The sequence below is a fragment of the Paramisgurnus dabryanus genome, chromosome 14 (assembly GCF_030506205.2).
Source record: "Paramisgurnus dabryanus chromosome 14, PD_genome_1.1, whole genome shotgun sequence".
NCBI classification, from domain to species: domain Eukaryota; kingdom Metazoa; phylum Chordata; class Actinopteri; order Cypriniformes; family Cobitidae; genus Paramisgurnus; species Paramisgurnus dabryanus.
In genome coordinates, this window is record NC_133350.1 from 23555302 (window position 1) to 23578234 (window position 22933).

Consider the following 22933-nt stretch of genomic DNA (forward strand, 5'->3'; position numbering starts at 1 on the left):
TTGCACAAGCTCACCAAAATTGGACAGTTGAAGACTGGAAAAATGTTGCCTGGTCTGATGAGTTTTGATTTCTGTTGAGACATACAGATGGTAGTGTCAGAATTTGGCGTAAACAGAATGAGAACATAGATCCATCATGCCTTGTTACCACTGTGCAGGCTGGTGCTGGTGGTGTAATGGTGTGGGGGATGTTGTCTTGGCACACTTTATGCCCCTTCGTGCCAATTGGGCATCGTTTAAATGCCAAGGCCTACTTGAGCATTGTTTCTGACCATGTCCATCCCTTTATAACCACCATGTACCCATCCTCTGATGGCTACTTCCAGCAGGATAATGCACCATGTCACAAAGCTCGAATCTTTTCAAATTGGTTTCTTGAACATGACAATGAGTTCACTGTACTAAAATGGCCCCCACAGTCACCAGATCTCAACCCAATAGAGCATCTTTGGGATGTGGTGGAACGGGAGCTTTGTGCCCTGGATGTGCATCAACTGCAAGATGCTATCCTATCAATATAGGCCAACATTTCTAAAGAATGCTTTCAGCGCCTTGTTGAATCAATGCCATGTATAATTAAAGCCGTTCTGAAGGCGAAAGTGGGTCAAACACAGTATTAGTATGGTGTTCCTAATAATCCTTTAGGTGAGTGTATATGCTGCCTTCAATAATCCACCTGATAGAGGTATTGCAGCATTTTAGAGTTTGAGACGCAGCCGTAATTTTTTTACTAAAACAGGAAGTAAGCAGCAGGGCTTACAGAGTGACTCCTCCCTCTTTAAAAAAAAAAAACAGGCAATAGTGTTTAGTTGACCTCAAAGCCTGGAATCTGATGACAAACTGAAGTGCAGAATGATGTCATAAAATCATTGATCAATATTTGCATACAAGGTCATAAGTTTTGAATGCTCACATATACTAAATTACTACATTTGGTCAGTGTTGGTGAAGCACCAGGTTACGGATTCGGGTTACAGATTAACTTGATTTTGGTTTCATGAACACTTCACATCACGAATGGTGAATTAATAAATAAATTAAACGCACCCCGTTGTTTACTTGAGCTATTTTTATGTTTAATTATGTTAATTATGCTGCATTTCTAAGTAGTGTTGTTGTGGTTTTGATGAAAAATACTATTTTGAATTGTAAATCTTGGTAAAAACTTGTTTGGAGGTTGCATTGACTGTCGACAAAATATGAAAACACAAAGTTACCATTTCCCAGAGGAAGATTAAGATGAAAAATGACATCTGACGTCTATATTTTGCATTCATTAGAGTGGTTTACTCTCTACCGCCACCTGGTGTCGAATTAAATTTAAAAAAGCGTTATTGCTGTACAGTATTTTTACGGCATACCAAAAGTTAAAAACACTTCAGATATAAGTTATAAACCAAATTATAAACCATAATGACATCTACCGTGAATGAGCGTATTATACTGTTAACATCATAATATATGAATAAAGTCAAGCTAAAGCGGTTGTCTTGGGAAACCTTTAATAATTAATGTCTCCACAACACATATTGAAAACTCGCAGACCCCCTTGGTTCTCCGGTCCGCTTGGTAAGAACTGTACAGGAACGTGAGGTAAATATTGTTTTAATCTTTTAAATTTTGATTGAAATGATAACGTCATTGATATTGTTTGGACATAAATTCCACGTGTGTGATTCTCTGTCGTCATAAACGATTTGTTTGAATGTACAGTACTGTAAAGTACAGATCTGCGAGCTTTAGACGTTTCAAATCGATTTCCTAATTTTTTAAAGGTATTTAAAACAAGAAACTGATTAGATTTGCTATACCGTTAAATCAGATGGAGGCCCATCGATCCAGAATATCAAATCTGCCGTTTTGGGATGGACGTGGCAGTGGCGGATCAGATGGGATGTATGAAACGACTTTCCAGAAGCACTTTAAGTGTTTCACCCTGCCGAAAACGGAGACTGCTCCTTCTTTCTCATCACCAGACTTCACACACAGAGACCTGAAACACATCAGGGAAGAGCAGACAGAAACTGCATCCTCCTTTTCCACACATCAGCCGATCCCTGTCGTTCAGCCCAAGCAAACCCGCTTCACAACGAACACCACCAACTTCAAAATGCATTCAGATAGCAAGAGTGCAACATCTCACACCACCAGTTCTGATTATATGCAGCACCTGCTAACATCTGTGACCAAGCCGTTTCTTCCTATCACATCATTTAGGACCAATCTACAAAAAAACAAATATCCAGAACCCACCTATAGATCGTATTATACCCCGCATGAAGTTCTTCCGATCCTAAAAGTAAAGCCAACGGCAAACACAGGTATGTACATTTATGCATTTACCAGATGCTTATATTTAAAGAGTAACTAAACCCCTGGTCAGAGCCTGACTCCACCCACTAGCAATATTTGAAAAATGCAAGAAAAGTGGGCAGATCCCAACGAAGATAGAGGGGACGAACTAAGCTCGTATCAAGTGTGTGGTGAGATCGAAACAAGGGCGTGGTGAGCTTGAACCTGCTTACGTCACGAGTCATTTTTTGGACCCAACATCCAATAGGAAAATTCAACTGCAGTAGCCACCGTTCAACCTGAAGAGGGCAGCACTCAGACGTTTTTACACCATATATTGTAGTATTGAAACACTTCATATCCAAATGTCAAAAAAATTACTAAAATCAATGAACAGCACTAATAAAGCCCCATTCTTACAGATCATTAACTAAAAAAAGTTGGTTTAGCGTTTAGTTACTCTTTAAAGTTACTTTGGATATACATTTCATGTAACTTACGTTCCCTGGGATTCAAACCTGTGACAAACTCAAATGAGCCATATAGGAACATTAATTAGTAATCACTGCAAAAATGACTTTCTTAAATTACATAAACGTAATTGGCTGGCTCTGCCTAGGTTATTTGCATAAGGCGATATGATTGGCTGACGCACGCGTTGCCGCTTGAAAAGTTGAGAAATATTCAACTTCTGCCGCGAGCAACGGCACTGACGCGGCGCCGACGGATCCACAATTCAGTTCGCCAACGCTTGACGTCACCCATTAAAAGTGAATAGGTGTGTTCGAGATCATCCGGCGCTGCGCAGACCGATCGGTGAGGTTTGCCGCTTGCAGTCGAGGGAGGAACTGAAGACGAAGCAGTCATGCCGGACACCTGCTGCTTGCCGTAGTGACGTGTGCGCCGTGTTTCCTTGTTATTAATCGCGAATGAAGTGAATTAGATGGTGAATTTGATAAAAACAAACCTTTTAATAAAAAGTTACAACCAGAAACATTTTATATATAATATTTTAATTGCTGCTTATACTGTATACCCGAAAATAACGGGAAACAAGCCTATATTATTAAAATACCAATAGAGTTTGTTATTTTCATTTTTATTTTATATCACGACACAATATAACATATTTATACATAATAACCTGTTTTCCCTGTTTTAAAACATAAATTTATAATGTTTATTAGTGGAACTAAAGGTTGGATTAAACTTGAGACGCACGTGATCGTTGTCATCAGTGAGGCGACCAATCACGTAAAGCTGTGTCGTCATCACAACTCCGTGCAGCCGCTCTGGAGAAGCTGCACCGGCTGAGCTAGCCGGCTACTCTCGAAACGCTCTCGCGGTACTTAAAAACCACATGACACAGTCACGTGCCTGCAGCGCCAGCTGAAGTCGGACAAAATTACTAACCGGAATGCACTGCTTCAAGTCAGCCACCGATCGGTCTGCGCAGCGCCGCATGAAGTCGAACACACCTAATGGGAAGCGTCAACGCTTACGCCCCGTGTGAATGCGGAAAGTTTAATACCACGGCTCCGCCTCTGGGCTCCACAGACGATTCCTTTTGCGCATGTCCAGGCTCCAAACTGACGTTTTCACGTAAAGAAAAAAAAATCTTCGTAAATTTTACGTTCAGCAAAAGGAAACTACGGAGGGCAAAAATGACTTAAGTGTATATAAATAAATAAATACATAAATGCATAAATAAATAAATAAATGTAGAAAAACTGAAATAAATAAATGCAGGAATAAATAAGTAATTAATTAAATGCATAAATAAATAAATGTATAAAATTTACAAAGAGCCAAACTTAAGTGTATATAAATAAATAAATGAATAAATGCATAAATAAATAAATAAATGTAGAAAAACAGAAATAAATAAATGCAGGAATAAATAAGTAATTAATTAAATGCATAAATAAATAAATGTATAAAATTAACAAAAAGCCAAACACACAAAGTTGTGCTGCACGTGCTGGAAATTCTGCAAACGCAGTCCGGGCACGTGCGGCAAACGCTCTCCGGACGCGTGCGGATCCCGCACCGATAAGTAGCAATAGTTCTTAAAAAGTCAGCCAAAAGGACTGTTTGTATGTAGTCGAACGGCCGAGCTGCAGTAACTGAGCCACAGTGACAGCCACATCGATCCTTTTTAACCAATCCATGCATTGAGAGAGGTTGGGACCGCCTACCTTATTAACATACCGACAGAGAAATACATAAATAAATAAATGTATAAATGCATAGATAAATGTGAAAATAAATAAATGTAGAAATACACGTAGAAATACATAAATAAATTTAGAAATAAATGTAGTGGTGCAAAACAACAAAAATAAAAGTTGATACTTTTGACAAAACAATATATTTATTCATTTATGTCTGCATTTATTTCTGCATTTAATTAATTACTTAGTTATTTCTGCATTCATGTATTTATACATTTATTTATTTATTTATTTCTACATTTATTTATTTATGCATTTAATTATTTATTTATTTATTCATTTTGTATTTCTACACTTATTTATTTGTTTACGCATTTATGTATTTATTCATTTATTTTTTATATACACTTAAGTCATTTTTCGTCCTTCATAGGGGGCTTCGCATCGTCCATCTTTTTTTACGTGTTTATGTATTTTTGACTTGTTTTAAGTACAAAGAAAAAAATCTTGAAAGAAGTTTAATTTTTTTTTAATACTAGAAAAATTCAAGAAAAAAATTCTTACCCCATTGGCTATTTTTTATTTTATTAAATTTTTTTGCTTTTTTTAAGCACCTAAACTTATTTTCTAAAGACATTTTGCTTATCAAGAAATTACATATTGATTTAAAAAGTGTTAGACATTTGTACTGAAAACTACCGAGCCCCTAAGGTGACATTGGAGTAAAAAATCTAAAGTTTAGTTTCATTTGCTCACGTGAAACTATCACGTGCTCACCTGAAACTATCGTGTGAAACTATCGTGCGCGCACGTGAAACTTTTGCTTTCACGTGCGCGCGCGATAGTTTCAGGTGAGCATGCGATAGTTTCACGTGCTCGCGCGATAGCTTCACGTGAGCACGCGAAACTAAACTTTAAAAAAAATTCTGCACATGAAGGTTTCGCGTGAGCACATGAAAGTTTTGCGTGAGCACATGAAAGTTTCACGTGAGCACATGAAAGTTTCACGTGAGCACATGAAACTAAACTTTATTTAATTTTTGCAACATGTCCCCTTAGGGGCTAGAAAACGAGACTGCAAGAAAGTAATTTTTTTGCAGTGATGCATATGTGCTGCTGACCTTTAGATTTTTTGTTTATGTTTTTCTATAAGGTGTAGCATCAACACTAATCGGGGACAAAAGTAGCCGATTCTTCAGCTCCAGCTATAAGGAGCAGTTTCCGAACAAATGGTGTCCTCCACTTCAGGTAAGGGCACCCCTCATCAGTAAAGTAGCACTGGTTTCAGAAAGCGGTTATTTTTTTGCTAAAGCACAGGTTTCATGTCCAAATTTTTCAGCCACTGATCCAGCATTCATCTTTAGTGATGGGAGACCAAAAAAAGATATCCGACAAACAAACGACTTATTCTTCTTCCTTCAGACAAACAGGCGTCCACAGGTACTAATGTCTCTGTGAAATAATTACATTTTTTCTTGCACTTGTCACCATTCGTATGAAACTTGCAAAACCCAAAAAGGAGCTGTGATGGGAGTTACAGTCACTATTAACAGTTGGTGATGTAAAACAGTATGAAGAATTAGAAACGGTTTATATATTTTTAACAGCCCTGTGATACTCAAGGAACATCTCCTTTCCGAGATAAAAAGACCTCAACCTATCAACCTCCGAGAGTTTAGTGATGATAGATGGGACACGACCACATCTGAGGAATTTCCTGCGCTCAAATGTGGTATGTACAACTTGTGTGCCATGTGCTTTTTGTTTTACCATAGGCCTAAACCGTGTTGACAATTGTTTGTGAAATTTTCCAAGAATAGGTGTAACAGATTCTTAAAATTCATCCATCATGCCACTGTTATATTTTAGTTACATAACTCAAGGTCATTTAATGTGTTGTAAAAAGTTGGTCACTTTTTATGAACAGTTTGCGCAGCTTTCTTTGTTCAGTGGCCTTGCAAGGTGAAGCCTGAGCCAGCAGATGGCACCACTACAAATATTCATTTCTTTAGAAATAGCAAACTCTATTCTAAGCTCTGCATTCATAAAAAAATGGGCAAGTTAATATTATGAATTATTTATCAAATCCATTACTTTAATAATTAAAACCCACCTTTGTCTCTGTTGATACCAGATCCCATTCACTTAATGCACAGGGATGAAAATCTGAGCTCTGTGTTTAATGGTGAAATGCAGAACCAGAACAATATGACAACAAACCAGTCCTTCTTCCCAGAGGTTTGACCCTTCATCTTACTTTGTAACTTATTCTTGCTTAAATATCTAAATGAGATCATATAAGAGTATAAGCATGCCAATCCTAACTGTGAGGTTTTTATCTTCTCAGACTCAGACAAACCACATGCATTTTCCAGTGCATGTCGATGGAGCAAGCATCAGGACGTTGAGCAATGTAGAATTTGGGAGGCCCAATCTGTCTGGAATGTTCTACAGCACGACATCACAGGAGCAGTTCCCACCAAAAGCAGTGGTCCGTCCCAGACCACACATCTACCCATCTGGCCATGTGCTGTCTGAGCAAGGTTATGTTGGTTTTATGACTATCAAGATCTAAAGGTTTAGCCTTAGCTCCAACTAGACTCTTATTTTTACTTCCCACATTTCTTAACATTACCCTTACGTTGTATTAGGTAAATACAGGCTGTTAAAACCTTAAAGTACAACTTTTGCATGATCTGACTGATATCATTTTTTAATACATTATTATTAAATATTAAGCCATTCAAGTCAAAATGGCTAATTTAATCTTGAACTGCTTGTTTTTTTTGTTTAGAGCCGGGTCCAGTGCTTACAACTGTGCAACGTGATTTCGTCCCCATAAACTCTAGGAGACAGGAACTTAGCCCTGGCCAGCTTCAGCAGGTAAAATATTAACATTCCCCTAGGGATAAATGAAATTTAAACAGTTCTGCTTTGTTTATGCTTGTCAGTGCAGCAAGCTCTTAAACAGACATTACATTAAATAGGACATGCTTGATGCTTACAAATTGTTTCACATTTTTGGAAAAATGCTGAGTTTCCATCGCATACTCCTCTTAATGATCTTTTTTTATATCTGTGACCAACTACCTCATGAAGCTTTCTGCTCTTCACTTTGTCTAGGTAAAAGAGAGTCATATCAAACCCCAGCTGAACACACGGGACTTCAGGACGACGCACAATGAAGTTTTTGTGCCCAAACCGTATTCCAAGGCATCCCTTGAAAATCCACCCTTTCAACACATCAGCCATATGTGCTTTTGACTTTTCAAAGAAACATAAAAAATCTGCACGACTGCTTTGTTTTTGTCTGTCCATTCATATTTTTGTCATGCCCAAAATGTTAATTGTGTACACGTACCGACTTAAGATAATGACGTCATTACCGCCATAACCAGGCGTGATAATAGTTTTTATCAGCGGTAGAGAGCGTTTAAGGCGTGTTATGACAACAGAAGATGTCCTGCTTATGTTTGATAGTTTTCAAGGTTAAATTGCACCTCATGTCTCCTGTTGGTAATAATGACACACAAGTCTGCAACTGACTGACTTTACACAGCAATATTGAATGTGCAAAATGTCATAGGAGAGTGCCAGAGGTTTTTGCCCTCGACCTTTCATTCTCACACGCATTTAAAACAAACAAAACATATTCTGCTGAGGTGTAAACTTGAACTAGATCTAGTGGTTCACAAATATCAATTTCAACAAATTAGAGGTAAAATAAATGTGGCTGATGCCTTTGAGATTATGACTTGGTTAATTACTATGTTATTACAATGTCATTTTAGTATATTTTAATATCATCCTGTATAAGCTATACTTTAAATGCATAGCTTTCTATCAGGATGAACAACAAGTGATTAGTTTATTCACCAAATATATAAATGAAATATAAAATACATTTTGTAGTAGCCAATTTGGTATTATATCCTAGTTTTTGTCGCTTATGGGAAAAGCACTATATTATATACTATTGTGAACTGTAGTAAAATTCTTAGATACTAAAGTACATGGGTCCGGGGATCCTTGGGGGTCCCCGGGTTCCTACAAATATTTTGAGGGATAAATGAAATTAGGCATCAAACTAAATGGATTATTAGACTAATAATAAAAATAACTTAAACTGAAGAGCATAATGTTCCCACAATAAAAAAAAGTATTCAGTTATAAGTATTCAAATGTTATGTAGTATGCCAAAATTGTAAGCAACATTACCATTATAACAAGGTACGTGTTTTAAATAATGACAAATTCAGCCGTACTTTGATTAATGTACTGGGGGCCCCTGCTCCTCCTCTTTATCCCTTAAAGTGTCCTTGGCCTAAAAAAATGTTGAAGACCTCTGCTATAGCGTTTTTGAACCTTACTATAGCACTGTAGTATTAATTAAACTTTACAATAGTTATTATGTTACACTATACCACAGTATAATACTACATACTACACTTTACTATAGTAATTACAATGGTATACTATTTCATATATAGTGTTTTTTTAACCTTACTATAGCAAATACTAGGGCATACTGTGTAGTATACTATAGTAATTAAACTTTACAATAGTTTGTATACTACAATATATACAATAGTATACTAACTATAGTATCTGTTCATATGGTTGCGAAAATATCGAGAAATATCGTAATTTACTGTCTTCAAAACACGCATGCATTTCGTACAATCTTTAGGTCACCAACCCATTACACGCTTGTTGAAAACATCTGTTCAGAGCATATTTACACTGTATAGTGGGCGTGGTTAGCGTCACAAACAGGGCGGGGTTACGCGTATGTCTATCTCTCATTGGCGCAAAATCGAAAGCGGGCGTCAGCTCAAACAACAAACGTAATAAATTTCAGCCTTGCTATCGGTGTGTTGTGAGTTGTGGTCTGTTACTTTGTGAAGTGCCAGGTGAGTTTTTTGCTCTGACTTTTCTGTACATTTCATAAATATATCAAATGGTATATTTAAACTAGTTTCTATTCTTAACAGGCGCACACAAATAATGGCTTTCCAAAGCATCAAACACTTTGCTCTCGTATTGGACGGTCCAGATGATGCTGTGTACAACAGTGGAGAGATGGTCACTGGCGTCGTGGTTTTGGAGCTCAACCGGGACATCAAGGTTCGAGCTTTGAGAGTGCACGGACGAGGGGTCGCCACGGCTCATTGGCTTGAAAACCGCAGTGTTGGCGTGAACACCGTCTACAACGATTATACCTCCAAGATAACTTATTTCAGGAAGAGGCAACATCTTATTCGAGGTATGCTTTGGTGATTTCGGTTTGCATGGCTTTATTTACGGTCCGTATTTGCAGGAGTGACGTAATGAATTTCAGGTCATTGTTTGGTCATCAACAAGACAATCAGTCAGCGTGTGTTCGTGCAGAAACGCATGTAGTGCACGTGCAAATAAGTGGGGACGCGGCCCGTGACAGCTGGCACAGGACTGATAATGCTGAGCAAGTGTGTAGACTGCTTAATCATTCATCTGTTTAAACTGAAATACACGAACAAATGCACTTCACAGTGGTTTGTCATTACAATATAACTGAAATTAAGAGCCACGCATGAATTATATGTTAATAGGATGTTCATATAACCATGTTTAAAGGGATAGTTCACCAAAAATGAACCTTTTGTCATTATTTACTCACCCTAGTGTCCTTTAAACCCACGATGTCTATCTTTGAACCCAAGTGTTGCCGACCTTTCATTGCACATTCTGTGTGTCTGAGCTGTTGTTTATGCAGTTTTAGGATGTTTACTTTTTAATAATGTGCAACTACTTTTGAAAAATCTGCAATAGCGATATCCACAGGAAAGTATAGGAGTAAAAGTCTTCAGGCACTTAAAATATATGACAAAAGTCAAGTGGTGTTATTTATTTTAACACTTTTGGGTCAGAATTTAAAGCGTAAAGGGTTTTCTGGTTCCTGTGTGAGTGAATGGAGACAAACTCAGTCACCATCCACTCCCATATTAACCAAAAAACCCCAAACAACACTTTTTACAAAATCTTCTGCATTTGGGTTCTGAAGAACAAGAACGGCATTGGGGTTTCAAATGATATGAGGGGGTGGTAAATAATGATAAAGTAAAAAAGTTATGTGAACTATTCCTTTAAGTCTTGAAAATTAAGCTAATAAAAGGTTAAAATGTGTTTTAACTGTTGTGAACAACTTATTGGTTTTAACGTAACATTTTGGAGCAATAATCCGAACATTTTCTTCAGCATTACATGAAAACAAATATTAAATAAAATCATTGTATTTTGGAAGTTCTTGTAACATTTTTGTCACAGCTAAAATTAAACATTTTATGCTGTTTTATATTGCTTTATTATTTCTTGTTTCACTATCTGTGAAAAGTACCAATGACATTTAAAGATGTCTGTTTCTTTACACTTCAGATATAATCATACAGGAAGTAGGTGTGGGGCAAAGCAGGAAATGAAACACTATTTCTCTAAAATGCCTTTTATAGTTTTGTCATGCGGTGTTAAGTTGGTAATAAAAACATCTCGCAGTGACCCGAGTGAGAACATACACAGATGAATTTTATCTTGAACCACGTGTTGATTTTTGGATTAAGGATATTTAATCACAAATGTGACCTCGTGCATGCTCACATTTTCTTCAGTGAGCTCTTTATATGTAAATATTGCTTAACTTATTGCTGTAATAAATACCTTGTTATACCAACTCCAGGTTTTGCATAGTGAGCCAAGCAATGATCCCCCAAATGAATTCTGTAATAATCAGTTTTTTGTATTCTTGCTAACAAATGTTCAATATCCTGCTTTGGGCTTCTCCAAGAACTGCAAAAATGTTGAAGTGAATTGCTCTTTATAATAGTGTTGAATCAGCAATGTTGATGCAAACGTGGTCAAAGGTTATCAGAATGTAAACAGACTTCGCTCCAACATTTCGAGTGATAAAGAGAAATGAGGCTGAAGATAGAATGAAAAATGAGCCATCACAGCCAAGGCTTTGTCGGGCATGAAAACTTAGATTCACAATAATGTAAAGTTTTCCAGGGAAAATTATTTATTATTATATATTTATTCCTAATTTAAGACAATGGTTTGTGTCTGCTAGTCTTATCTTTGTGAGAGGTCAGGTTAATTAATCAGTTGATATTCTAACCATTCTAAAGATGTCAGCTAATATCTATCTGGTTGATCTTGTGACAGACTTGGCAACCAATAATAAACGATGTCCAATTTAATTTCATAGAGAAATCAGAGTCAAATAATGTGCTGTATCAACCAATTATTGTACACTTCCTTTCATTCCTTTTTAAATTGGTCGTCATCCTTTTTAGATATCTGTATTATCATCATCCATGTAAAAATCCATAACTAAAGGGCTCAACACAAATATTTTTTATACTGGCCCGGTCAGGCCAGTGGTTCAGGTTTTCTAAAATTTCACAACCCTCTCATCAGGGTCAATAGTTTCTGGTATATCAGGATTAACTGTGCACAGAAATAGAGAACTCCTATCAAAGAAATCTTGTTGTAACGATCAAAGATAACAAACCAATCTTAATAAAACAGTGTTATTAATATGCTGTGTTGATATGTTTCCCAATGCACCTAATTTTTTTCATTCATATATCTCGCCATTAAGATGCAAAATAATTAAGTTTTCGTTTGGCCTCATAATTAGCGTCTTTACATCTATTTGCTCTACCAGCTGACTTAACACGCAACACATGCAACCAATAAAACACCATGACATTGCAGAGAAGTTAACGTTCGGGACGCTTAATGTGTCCCGATGGTAACATTACATAAAAATACAGAAAGACAAACGGCCACAGGAAATATATTTTAGTGACTGAGGACGAAGCACTGGCCCAGACTTTCACAAGACTTTTTTAAGATGTCAAATAAATTTTTGCTGTCCGCAGAGTAGGTATGTGAAGTTTTAACTCAAAATACCATATAGATAATTTATAATAGCATGTTAAAATTGCCACTTTGTAGGTGTGAGCAAAAATGTGGCGTAGTGCAGTGCAGTGGTTGGATATTGCAGATTAAGGGGGCGTTATTATCCTCTTCTGACATCTCAAGGGGAGACAAAATGTCAATGACCTATTTTTTACATGCTTGCAGAGAATGGTTTACCAAAACTAAGTTACTGGGTTGATCTTTTTCACATTTTCTAGGTTGATAGAAGCACTGGGGACCCAATTATAGCACTTTAACATGAAAAAAAAAATCAGATTTTCATGATTTGTCTCCTTTAACAAAAAAGTGATGCATGGATCCAGAGGCTGGTCCCATAGTACATGCTAGTTTATGACTATGACTCCAAATTAATTTACACTTAATAGATTCATGTGAAAATGTTAAAATTAAACAAAATAATTTTTTCTGCAGTATTTAAGGTCTGAAAACATTGCATTGATTTTTGTTGTTAAAGGGAAAGTTCACCCAAAAATAAAAAGTCTGTCATCATTTTCTCACTCTCGTGTTGTTACAAACCTTTATAAATCCCTTTGTTCCTAATAAACATAAATGAAGATATTTTGAGGAATGTTTTGTAGTCAGTCCCATTCACTCCCATATTATTTTTTTCCTATGGAAGTGAACAGGGCTCGCAACCGGTTTAGTTACAAACTTTCCTTAAAATATCTTACTTGCTGTTCATCAGAACAAATACATTTTTTTCAGGTTTGTAACAACATGAGATTAAGTAAATGATGACAGAATTTAAATTTTTGGGTGAACTATCCCTTTAAGACAAGTTTGTCTTATTTTCTGCAAAATAAATGCAAATTAAAAATAATATTTATATTTGCAATGTGGGAGTTTGTTTTCACAATTTAAACTTCTCATTTAAAAGATCAGCAGTGTTTTTATTGTTATCTAAATTAACAGCTTGTTTCTTGGCACAACTTTGAAGTTGCATTGAAACATTACACCACTAGAGGGGGAACAAGCCGCGTCGATACCTTGAAGACATTTGAATAAATACAAAAACTAATGTAGCTAATCTTTCGTAAGGGGGCGATCATTCTTGTTTTTCTAAAGTTAACAAAGAAACAAGTTGTTGTTTGTTTCTTGTACTTTACAGTGCTGTATTTTGAGTAAATAAAACTCTATTGCAATTTTATTTGATCAGTGCCATAACATCGTTTGATTGTGCAGCTCGTTTCTTTAAACATTAATTTTTTTATTAAAAACACTATTTATGTAAGTATTATGAAAAAGTAATGTACATGTGTGCATCATTCAAAAATGTGGCACACACCTTCGCACGACAGCACGGACGGAATGAACCCGTTGTTGTTTTCCTCAACTTCACGGGGAGGTTCCAGAGTTTGGGCATGCTCAGTCAGCTTGTTTTTGTCTAAGAACCTGTAACCATCAATCACCCGAGCTCCCCATCCACACCCAATCAATATGTTTATGAGAAGGCAGCGATTTCTGCCATAGGCCTTACATAATAAACTCAACAAGACCGCCCACAAGAGTTAAAGGCCGATCAGCTCAGTGCAGCTTCAGTTTTGTTTTGAACCGCACGCGAACAACTTCACTGCACCTCTCGCTCTTTGTTCGACTTGACGGTTACAGTTAGGAAACTTTTGCAAGAGCCAAGATGATTTTCGACAAATTGAAAAAGATGGACATCGTGTTTGACTCCCCGGAGATGGACAGTCCTCCGGTGTTCAGCAGTGGAGATGTTGTATCGGGGAAGGTTGTGCTGGAGCTCTCGTCAGAGAGTAAAATAGAGTCGTTAAAGTTGCACGCGGAAGGTTTCGCGAAGGTACACTGGACCGAGTCACGCAGTGCCGGGTCCAGTACCGCTTACACGCAAAATTACAGCGATGAAGTGGAGTATCTGAACCGGAGAGAAGTGCTGCTGCAGGCAGGTCAGTCATTCAAAGAGGGAGACGCTCTTCGGTGTGTTCGACTTCATGGAGCGCTGCGCAGAGTGAGCCGAGTATGACATTGAAGTACCGCGAGAGCGAATCGAAGCGGCTTTCTCGCGGAACTTCGATGTCATTCGCCGTTCTCACTGCGCAGGGATGCATGTAGTTGAAAATAATTCAACCATGTTTTCCAAGATCAGTCGACTATTAATTTGGAGAAACTGAAGCTGCGCTTTGGTTAATGTGTTATCAGGTTATTATATAGTCAGCGTTTTTTATAGTTTATGAACAAACCAGTCGAGTTATAATACAAGACAACAACATCCGCATTTGAATGAGGACTTTATGTTCCCTTTGTGTATGAATGACAAACTGAAAAACAAAATAATCTGCTTTTATTTTAGACAATATCCACATTTTATAAATGGAAAAAAAAATTTTTGTGACAGGCACAAGATGTTTCACAATGATTTTAATTTTAAATTTATTTGTTATGTGTGTATATGTCAATAACAATGGTTTACATTAAAATGCTTGATATAATATAAATGCCTCCAGAGATATTATTTATTGAGAATGTGATCCTTGGTGTTTTGTGTTAATGCAATAAGGAAGTTTTGCATTTATGGTTGACACTTATTTTATTTTGTTCCCTCTAGATAATGGTGAACTGACAGTCCTCTCTGCTGGGAGACATGAGTACCCTTTCAGTTTCCAGCTTCCAGAAGAGTAAGTTATTTTATTTCATTTAGTTTAAAAGAAATGTTATCCCTGCAATTTTTTTTTTGAAAGGTTTGCAAGGATTAATAGATCTGTTTTGTCTGTCAGGACTCTAGTGACATCGTTCGAAGGCAAGCATGGCAGCATTCGCTACTGGGTGAAGGTTAAGCTCCATCGGCCATGGTCCACAGTGAAGAAGATCAAAAAAGAGTTTACAGTCATCGAGCCCATTGACATCAACACACCCAGTTTACTGGTAAGACTACAGAACATCTACATTTCTCAATTTTACGTTCATCTATCCCTGCACGGCACAGTTTCAACCCCGCTTTTATTATATTTCACAGGCTCCTCAAGCTGGAACCAAAGAGAAGATGTCCCGAATCTGGTACCGCAACTGTGGGCAGGTGTCGATCACTGCAAAGATTGACCGCAAGGGCTACACGCCTGGTAAGGAAGCAGAAAACCCTCTGTCACATTTGAAATGCAATCAGATTTTCGCAATGGAAAAGCGAACCATCCCTGTTGCATTTCAGGTGAAGTAATTCCTGTCTTCGCCGAGTTCGATAACTCCACGTCTCGATCTGTGATGCCCAAAGCTTACATCACGCAGACGCAAACCTTCATAGCCAGGGGTACCATGAAGCAGAAGCGAGCTGTGGTGGCCACGCTGTGTGGTGATATAGTCGGCGCTCACCGTAGGGAAACGTGGCACGGCCGAGCCATCAAAATCCCCCCTGTCGGTCCCTCTATCTTGCAATGTCGCATCATCAAAGTCGAATACATGCTCAGGGTGAGTTGGTTGACTTGAATGTGTTTATATTTAAACTGCTAAATTTCTCCATTTGGTCTTTTCGTGAACTTTTTTACCTTTTTATTTTAGGTATGTGTGGATGTTCCTGGAACGTCTAAGCTTTCTTTGGAGCTTCCACTGGTGATGGGCACCATCCCCCTTCATCCGTTCGGCAGTCGCACGTCCAGCGTCAGCAGCCAGTACAGCATGAACATGGAGTGGATTCGCATGGCCATCCCAGAACAGCCTGAGCGTAAGTATCACAAACCCTTGTTTTTTCTCTTTGTTGTACTGTAAAATATCTGTCACTCACCTTGATGTCACTTTTTTTTTCTTCTCATACAGCTCCTCCAGAATACAGTTCTGTTGTTACGGATGAGCAAGCAGCCCAGAACTCCACAGCGATCCAACAACCGGAAGACCTTAGTGGAGTATTGGAGCGCCCCTTTATGGCATATGTTCAAGAGTTCAGATTACGCCCACCTCCAGTGTACAGCGAGGTAAGCAGACAGACAGTTACATAAGTTTATGGACACTTTGATAGCATGGCAAGTATTCTCATGGCTTTTTTTTTTTTTCTCAGGTGGACCCGAATCCTCAGCCATTAACCATGCGTCCTCGCTGCATGACTTGTTGAACTGTCTGCTAGCTGAGCATCATGTGATGTTTGAAACAAAACCTGAGATATAATTCTCCTCGAAGCCTCTCTGAGATTGGTACTCGTTTCTCGTTCGAGCTGTTCACATCCAAATAAGCCATCTGTGGCTACTGCAGAGGGCTGTAGAAAGGAGATGCCTGGACTGGGCGAGGCAGAGCGCTTTCAAAATAACAAAGAGGACATTCAGTGCCGGGCGAACAATGATTTTGCCCATGTTTGTGTCCCAAAAGCGATCCGACTCCATCTGTGCCTAGAACGGACTTTGACCACCCCTGAACAACATAGCCATGGAAATTTGGAGATGATCGCTGGGTGAACGCTGAACTGGAACGCTCTTTGCAGAAGCCATTTCAAGATGCTACACATACTGTAGTGCCTTACTAAATATTGTAAGACTTAATGTTTTCCTGGGTTTCCTGTGAAAGGAGGACTGACTTCCTCCTAACCACCTGCAGTCTGCCACCTTAGATTGGGATGCCTATGAATGTAAAGGCATCCTTTCCCAAAATGCTGTAGCATTATGTTTATCTCATTTGGTGCTGATTCCAACCTAGAGATATGAAACTAATGCACAGATTCAAATGGTTTAATGTTGGTGCATGCGGGAAATTCTGTTTATGCAAAAGGGAAACTAAGCTTTAATCCTCGGGGAATTGCAAAGAAAAGTCCTGGAAGTTGAAAATTGCTTTTTACCCTTTTGGAGTGGTACAACATCGGCCCTCCATCTTACTGTTGGTAGATAAGCGAAAAACAAAGGTCAAGCCAGTGACCTTAAAGGTCTTAATGCCTTGCTGAATGTATCACAGATAACTTTAGTTTGTGCAAAAATGTTGCTGTATTTCTCACAATGTAATGCAGTGACCGTTTGCTTGCATACAACGGGGAAAAATACAGAGCCATGCATTTTTGAGGTGCCTTTTCGGTCGTTTTTGTGGAGACCGTAAATGATTACAGGGATTATGTTACGTAAAGCTTTTCTAGTGCTATAACTACCTGAAGTGACCTGACACATTCCAGAAACAATTTATCTCTTTATTTCCATATAATGATAAAGTGTAACTTCAGGTTGAAACAATAAATGTTAATGGCATTCGTTTTGAATGAATGTATTTGATACAGTTGTTTTGTGTTGAAATCTACAAGTGTATTTTTTTGTTATTCACTTTTAAATAAAATGAGAATGAATTGAAAATAAAGGTTGTTTTTTATGTGAATGTTTACGTAGAAACATATTTAGGGCCAGTTTTCAGGACAAGGTTCAGTATCAGCAAGGTTTCGTAATGATGAGATAATGTTTTATTAAAAATGGATTACTCATAAGGTGTGTTCAGAGGTTTATAGTTTTTATATTGGCATTTTACTGTAAAAACACTTTTGTTTGGTCAAGGTAATGACGCAGAAGTAGAGCAAATGCTTAGGGGATGTTGTTTTTACTATGTTTAACATATTAATACCCTGAGGCGTTGAGTGTACTTTTGCCTCTTTTGTTGTTTTCTTGAAACAATTTGATTCCTACAAAATCCCTTAATACTAATAAAAAACATATGTATTTTAATTCAGATCATTTAAACCTCACAAGATGAAGAAATTCTGTTATTGTAGGGTTGGTTAATGTATTATGAAGTATTTTTTTAAACACTTGCATTAAATAAATAAAAAATTGTATGTAAAAAATTCCTGTTCTTCATATCATAAAACTTTTTTGATATAATATTAACGATAAAAACTAAGCATGCTATCATAAATTTACCAGCATGTATTTGTCAGAGTATTTTCATGTTTTTACTTGTTTTATATGTTTGGTACAAAATATATCCTGTCCTTCATTTTGCTCCAGGGTAAACTGTAACTAAACAGTTTTGGCTGCTGGTAAAAACAGATGAACAGACTGTACAAAACATGTTCATAACATAAGTTGATCAGCTGCATATATAACAGTACGCTTTGTGCAGCTTTTTGATGGCAGGACCCCCAAATATGATAAACCTTTAGCAAGGGACCCCTTTGCTAAAATATAAATATTTTGCTACACAAAGACTTTTTACAGTTTTGCTGTCTTTAATCTCTTAAAATACTCCGTTTTAAAAACTCACATTAGAGGAACAAACCCACGCCTCCGGGACAGATCTGCTCGGAAGCTGCTGGCTTTGGTGTGAATCTGGCCCTGAGTCGTCTGCTGTCTAGGAAGGAATTGTCATTTTAACATGGCTTTGTATCAGGGTCAAGCAACTTTGGAAAGTAAATTTTTATTATTTCAAAGACCTTTAAGCTTATTTCTTATAGAATCACGGGAGGTCACAGATCTGTTTTGCACAGTGTTGTATCTACATACACCTGCGTGTTTGTGTATGAATTTCACTGCTGATTTATCTGTTAATCATCTGTGACTGCATGTATATATATATGTGAATGTGGTTGATTCAGAGATAGATAGAGCAACATTAAGACCAATAGTTCAGTCTGTGAGCAAGAGAAACCAGATGTTGTGCTGTTTTCTAGATAGTGTGTTTGGTACAGAGGAAAACTGCAGTTGAACCGGTACTGGCAGGTAGTTTCTTAAGGAATTGCAACTTGAATGGCATGTTTTTGTGTCTGAAGATAATATTGATATCATTGTATATCATTGTACATTCAGTGAAATATGTATGAAAAATGGGGAAATACTTAATGGAAAAAAGTCTTAATGCCACATTAAAAATTGAGTATTTGATGGACAAATAAGGAAGCTTTGTATGTGAAATCTTTGGAGTTCTTGTAAGCTCAATTAGTATAAATGTTGCTAGCAACGCCAGCATCATTGTTTCATTGTTTCACAAACTTATAAAATATATACCTTGAAAGCACTGGTAGTTGATAATGGATAGCGTGTAAAGGTCATATTTCCTTCTTAATAATCCTGAGATGATATGCGGTCATTGAAATCCATATTGTCTTGTTCAGACTGCTATGCTGATAAAATGATCAAAATATTTAATTACACAGACATATTAAAAGTTGTTTTTTAGAGAGCGTTCCCTACAAGGAGACATGACGTTCCAGGCTGTGCATGTGGGTGTGAGACCCTTGTTGATTTCATACGGCGGGATCAGTTTGCTCTGAAGCCAGTGTGATCTGCTGTGACTTCATGGAAAGCAAGGCAGAGACTTGCTTTACAGCCAAGGAACCTCCAGAAATATCCCAACATACTCGCAGACTAAAAAACAAACTGAACTTTACTTAACCTTGTTTATGCACATAGCGAAGACTGCGAAGAGATGAAATGCACTTGTTTTGGTTTGCACTATATCTTGAAGAAATTTGGAGGCTCTGGGAGAGATCGAAGGCCGGGGTGTTTATTGCATATTCAAGCTGTTTGCTTTCTGTATTTCCTTGCCAGCGCTCAGTTTAGTCCACTTCCCGAAAATTATGCTGAATCAAAGAAGCTCATTGCCAAATAGTTTAGTAAGAACAGAAAAAGATCTGCACACTGTAAAAAGTCCCTTTATTTAAGAAGTTAAAACTGCAACGTTTCGGTCAAAGACCTTCGTCAGGCAAACACCTGGTCGGTCTTTGACCGAAACGTTGCAGTTTTAACTTCTTAAATAAAGGGACTTTTTACAGTGTGCAGATCTTTTTCTGTTCTTTGATTCATTTTTGATCTGGCACCTGGTCAAGACTTTTGGATGTGCGTATCCTGTTTTCTCTTCACAAATAGTTTAGTAACACATTTCCCACTAATGTGGTAGCCTAGGAGAGGATTTAGTTGTGTTTTGTCAATGCAAATAGGCTACTTATTAATGCAAAGGTGATGTTTAATTCAAGATTACTGGAAAGAAAAACTGAAGCAGCGCATTATGTTTATGCATCTGGCAGATGCTTTAAAACCCCAAATTATTTACTTTACATTTTTTTTATAAGTAACTTATGTGTCTGTGACCTGTGCGTTGTTAACTTCTACTGGGCCACAAAGTAATAGTCTACGCATTATTAGCAAATAAGATTCAGCATTATTTCAGTTTACAACTTAAAGTAAACCAACAAAGACTCATATCGGGAATTTAGAAAAGATCTGATATATAGACGCAGAGTGTTAAATGCGTCAAAAGCGCGTGCATGTTAGGCTGCGCTGCACGTGGAGGTGTTTTGCCTCCTCTGTTGGCTTGCGTCCAAGGATCAGAAAGTGCTGTGAAGTTAAGGTAAATATTATGAGGAATGTATGGAGGGGTTGAGGAGGAATGTATTTACCTCGATTGAACAGGGAGGTTTCATGCGAGACTGTGGTAAAAACAAACAAAAAGTGCAGACTTATATATGTGTTTAGTTGCTCAATTACATTACTAGAGGAACAGGATGTTCTCCAGGATTGTTTCTTCTTCTGTCTCGAGAGGTCCTGGTTAAACGTCGTTGAAACCCTATACTGAAACACAACCACCATTTCCTTCAGGAATTCTCTTGTCGGTGCTGCAGTAAGTGACCGTTTCTCCGAAGGCTGCAGCCTCCGGAGGTCGCATTTGCAGGCGCTGGATACGTCATCAAGACTGGCTTATTTCAGAATGTGAACCATTATAAAGTTGACTATTAGTCTTAGTTAATCGTAAATTGTTGTAATATGTTTATGACTTGCGAATGTAATGCTCAGTAAGCTTAAACAAACCACCACGCTTGATTAGACTTCCGGAGGCTGCAGCCTTCGGATTGAGATTGAGAAACGGCCCGTTGCCAGGGTTGCCAGATCCAATAAAAATTTACAGCCCAATGACAACTTAAAACACACCCAAAAGGAATGAAAACTAGCCCAATTTTTACATTTGTCCAATCACAGTTGAAAACTCAGAGATTACAACAAAGGCTCTAAAATAAACTCTTACTATTGCTTTTAATGTACTTTCCATGCAGATGAAAATTTTCTTGATGCACTTAAGGTGCTCTATTTTCACACACTATTCTGTTCTAAACAAAAAAAATCTACTTTAGTACTTCTTAGATTATCTTATGATTAGTACATCTAAGTGTACCCAACCGTGCCATTTTGAGACAGTATGAACTCTGCCCTTTTAACATACTATCTACGTATTTAAAATGTTCTATTTAACTTGAAAAGATCATACAAAGATGGGTTCACGTGGTCTGTAAATATCCTCTCAGTATAGACATAACCCCTTAAGTAAGGTTATTTCTTGTTTCTGACGTGATATTAAGAGCAAAACGCGCCCCTCCACTCACTTTTCCACTGACTTCCCAACGCTGCAGCTGTCCTTGGGTTGACATGAATTGCTTATGGGATAAATGCACATTAGGAAAACAAAAACGTTCATTTTATAAGTCTACAGATAAACATTTTCGTGGCCGCGGCACATTATAAAACTAGCCCAAAAAACCGCAACCCGCAGCTCCGAAATTTTTCCCGCAACTGTATTTTCAAAATAGCCCAATTGTGCGGGAAAACCGCAAACCTGGCAACACTGTACATTGCGCTCTCACAGCATTAAAGGGATAGTTCACCCAAAAAATGAAAGGGATCATTTACTCACCCTCTTGTTGTTCCAAACACGTATGACAACCATTCTTGTATGGAACAAAAATAAGATGTTCTTATAAATAAAATGTGCATTCATTAAACATTTTCAAACAAATGGGTCCCAAGCTGTCACTGGGGCAGTACCCTTTAACAAATATCCTATTTAGTTACAAAAAAGTGTAAATTTGGGACTAGGTACCTCCAAAGTAATAACATGAACTCTTTGTGGTGTTTTCCCGGACAGGGATTAGCTTAAACCTTGACAAGGCCTTAGTTTAATTAGGAAATATAACTAGTTTTAACAAACATGCCTTACTAAAAACATTACCTGTGTGTATTTTGAGGCAAAACAAAGGGCACTGATGTATTTTAAGATATGTCAGTGCAGGTTGTTTCAAGTTTGGACAGCTTTAAGTGCAAACCCTACTGGAAAAAAACAGCTAAAACCATTGGTCTTCAGCTTGGTATTAGCTGGTTTTGCTGGTGTTGCAAGCTGATCTAGCTGTGTTTTGGTCACTTTTTAAGATGGTTTAACTGGACTTAGCTAGTCAGGTTCAAAGACCAGCTGACCCACTAGCTTTGCCAGGCTGGGAGGACCAGCTTAAACCACCTACTACCACCGTAAACCAGTTTATACTGGATTTTTCAGTAGGAAGGTGTACTTTTTGAAAGTTTAGGACTCCAGTGACGGCTAGTAACCCTTTGTTTGACAGTGTATGAAATATATCAGCGTCTAAATCTGCTTTTGCATTCCAAGAAACCGATAAAAATACTGTTGTCATTAAATGTGTCTGAAGCGTGCAACCATGACTTAGTACACAATGTAATAAATCTCCTTAAGAACAACAGTTGTCCGTCTCTAGATCAACATCATTTGTGCCATATGGGTATGCTGTTCCCACTTTGGCCATT

At 37.7% G+C, this 22933-nt stretch overlaps 2 protein-coding genes across 3 annotated transcripts; both read left to right on the plus strand.

Annotated features, from left to right (window-relative positions):
• Positions 1–1822: 1822 nt before the first annotated feature.
• Positions 1823–7761, plus strand: LOC135719360 (uncharacterized). Its single transcript, XM_065242048.1, has 8 exons — positions 1823–2321; positions 5620–5714; positions 5806–5906; positions 6074–6198; positions 6601–6704; positions 6814–7009; positions 7261–7349; positions 7590–7761. Exons 1-8 carry the CDS (start codon positions 1823–1825, stop codon positions 7728–7730), a joined length of 1350 nt encoding a protein of 449 aa, XP_065098120.1. The 3' UTR covers positions 7731–7761.
• Positions 7762–9274: 1513 nt separating this feature from the next.
• Positions 9275–17738, plus strand: arrdc2 (arrestin domain containing 2). 2 transcript variants are annotated; one of them, XM_065241683.2, is made up of 9 exons: positions 9275–9379; positions 9461–9732; positions 15013–15082; positions 15182–15329; positions 15421–15523; positions 15610–15866; positions 15957–16119; positions 16212–16366; positions 16450–17738. In XM_065241683.2, exons 2-9 carry the CDS (start codon positions 9474–9476, stop codon positions 16501–16503), a joined length of 1209 nt encoding a protein of 402 aa, XP_065097755.1. In that variant the 5' UTR covers positions 9275–9379; positions 9461–9473; the 3' UTR covers positions 16504–17738. The 2 variants fall into 2 exon arrangements, with proteins under 2 accessions (XP_065097755.1, XP_065097754.1); XM_065241682.2 differs by lacking the exons at positions 9275–9379; positions 9461–9732 and adding an exon at positions 13764–14353.
• Positions 17739–22933: the final 5195 nt, after the last annotated feature.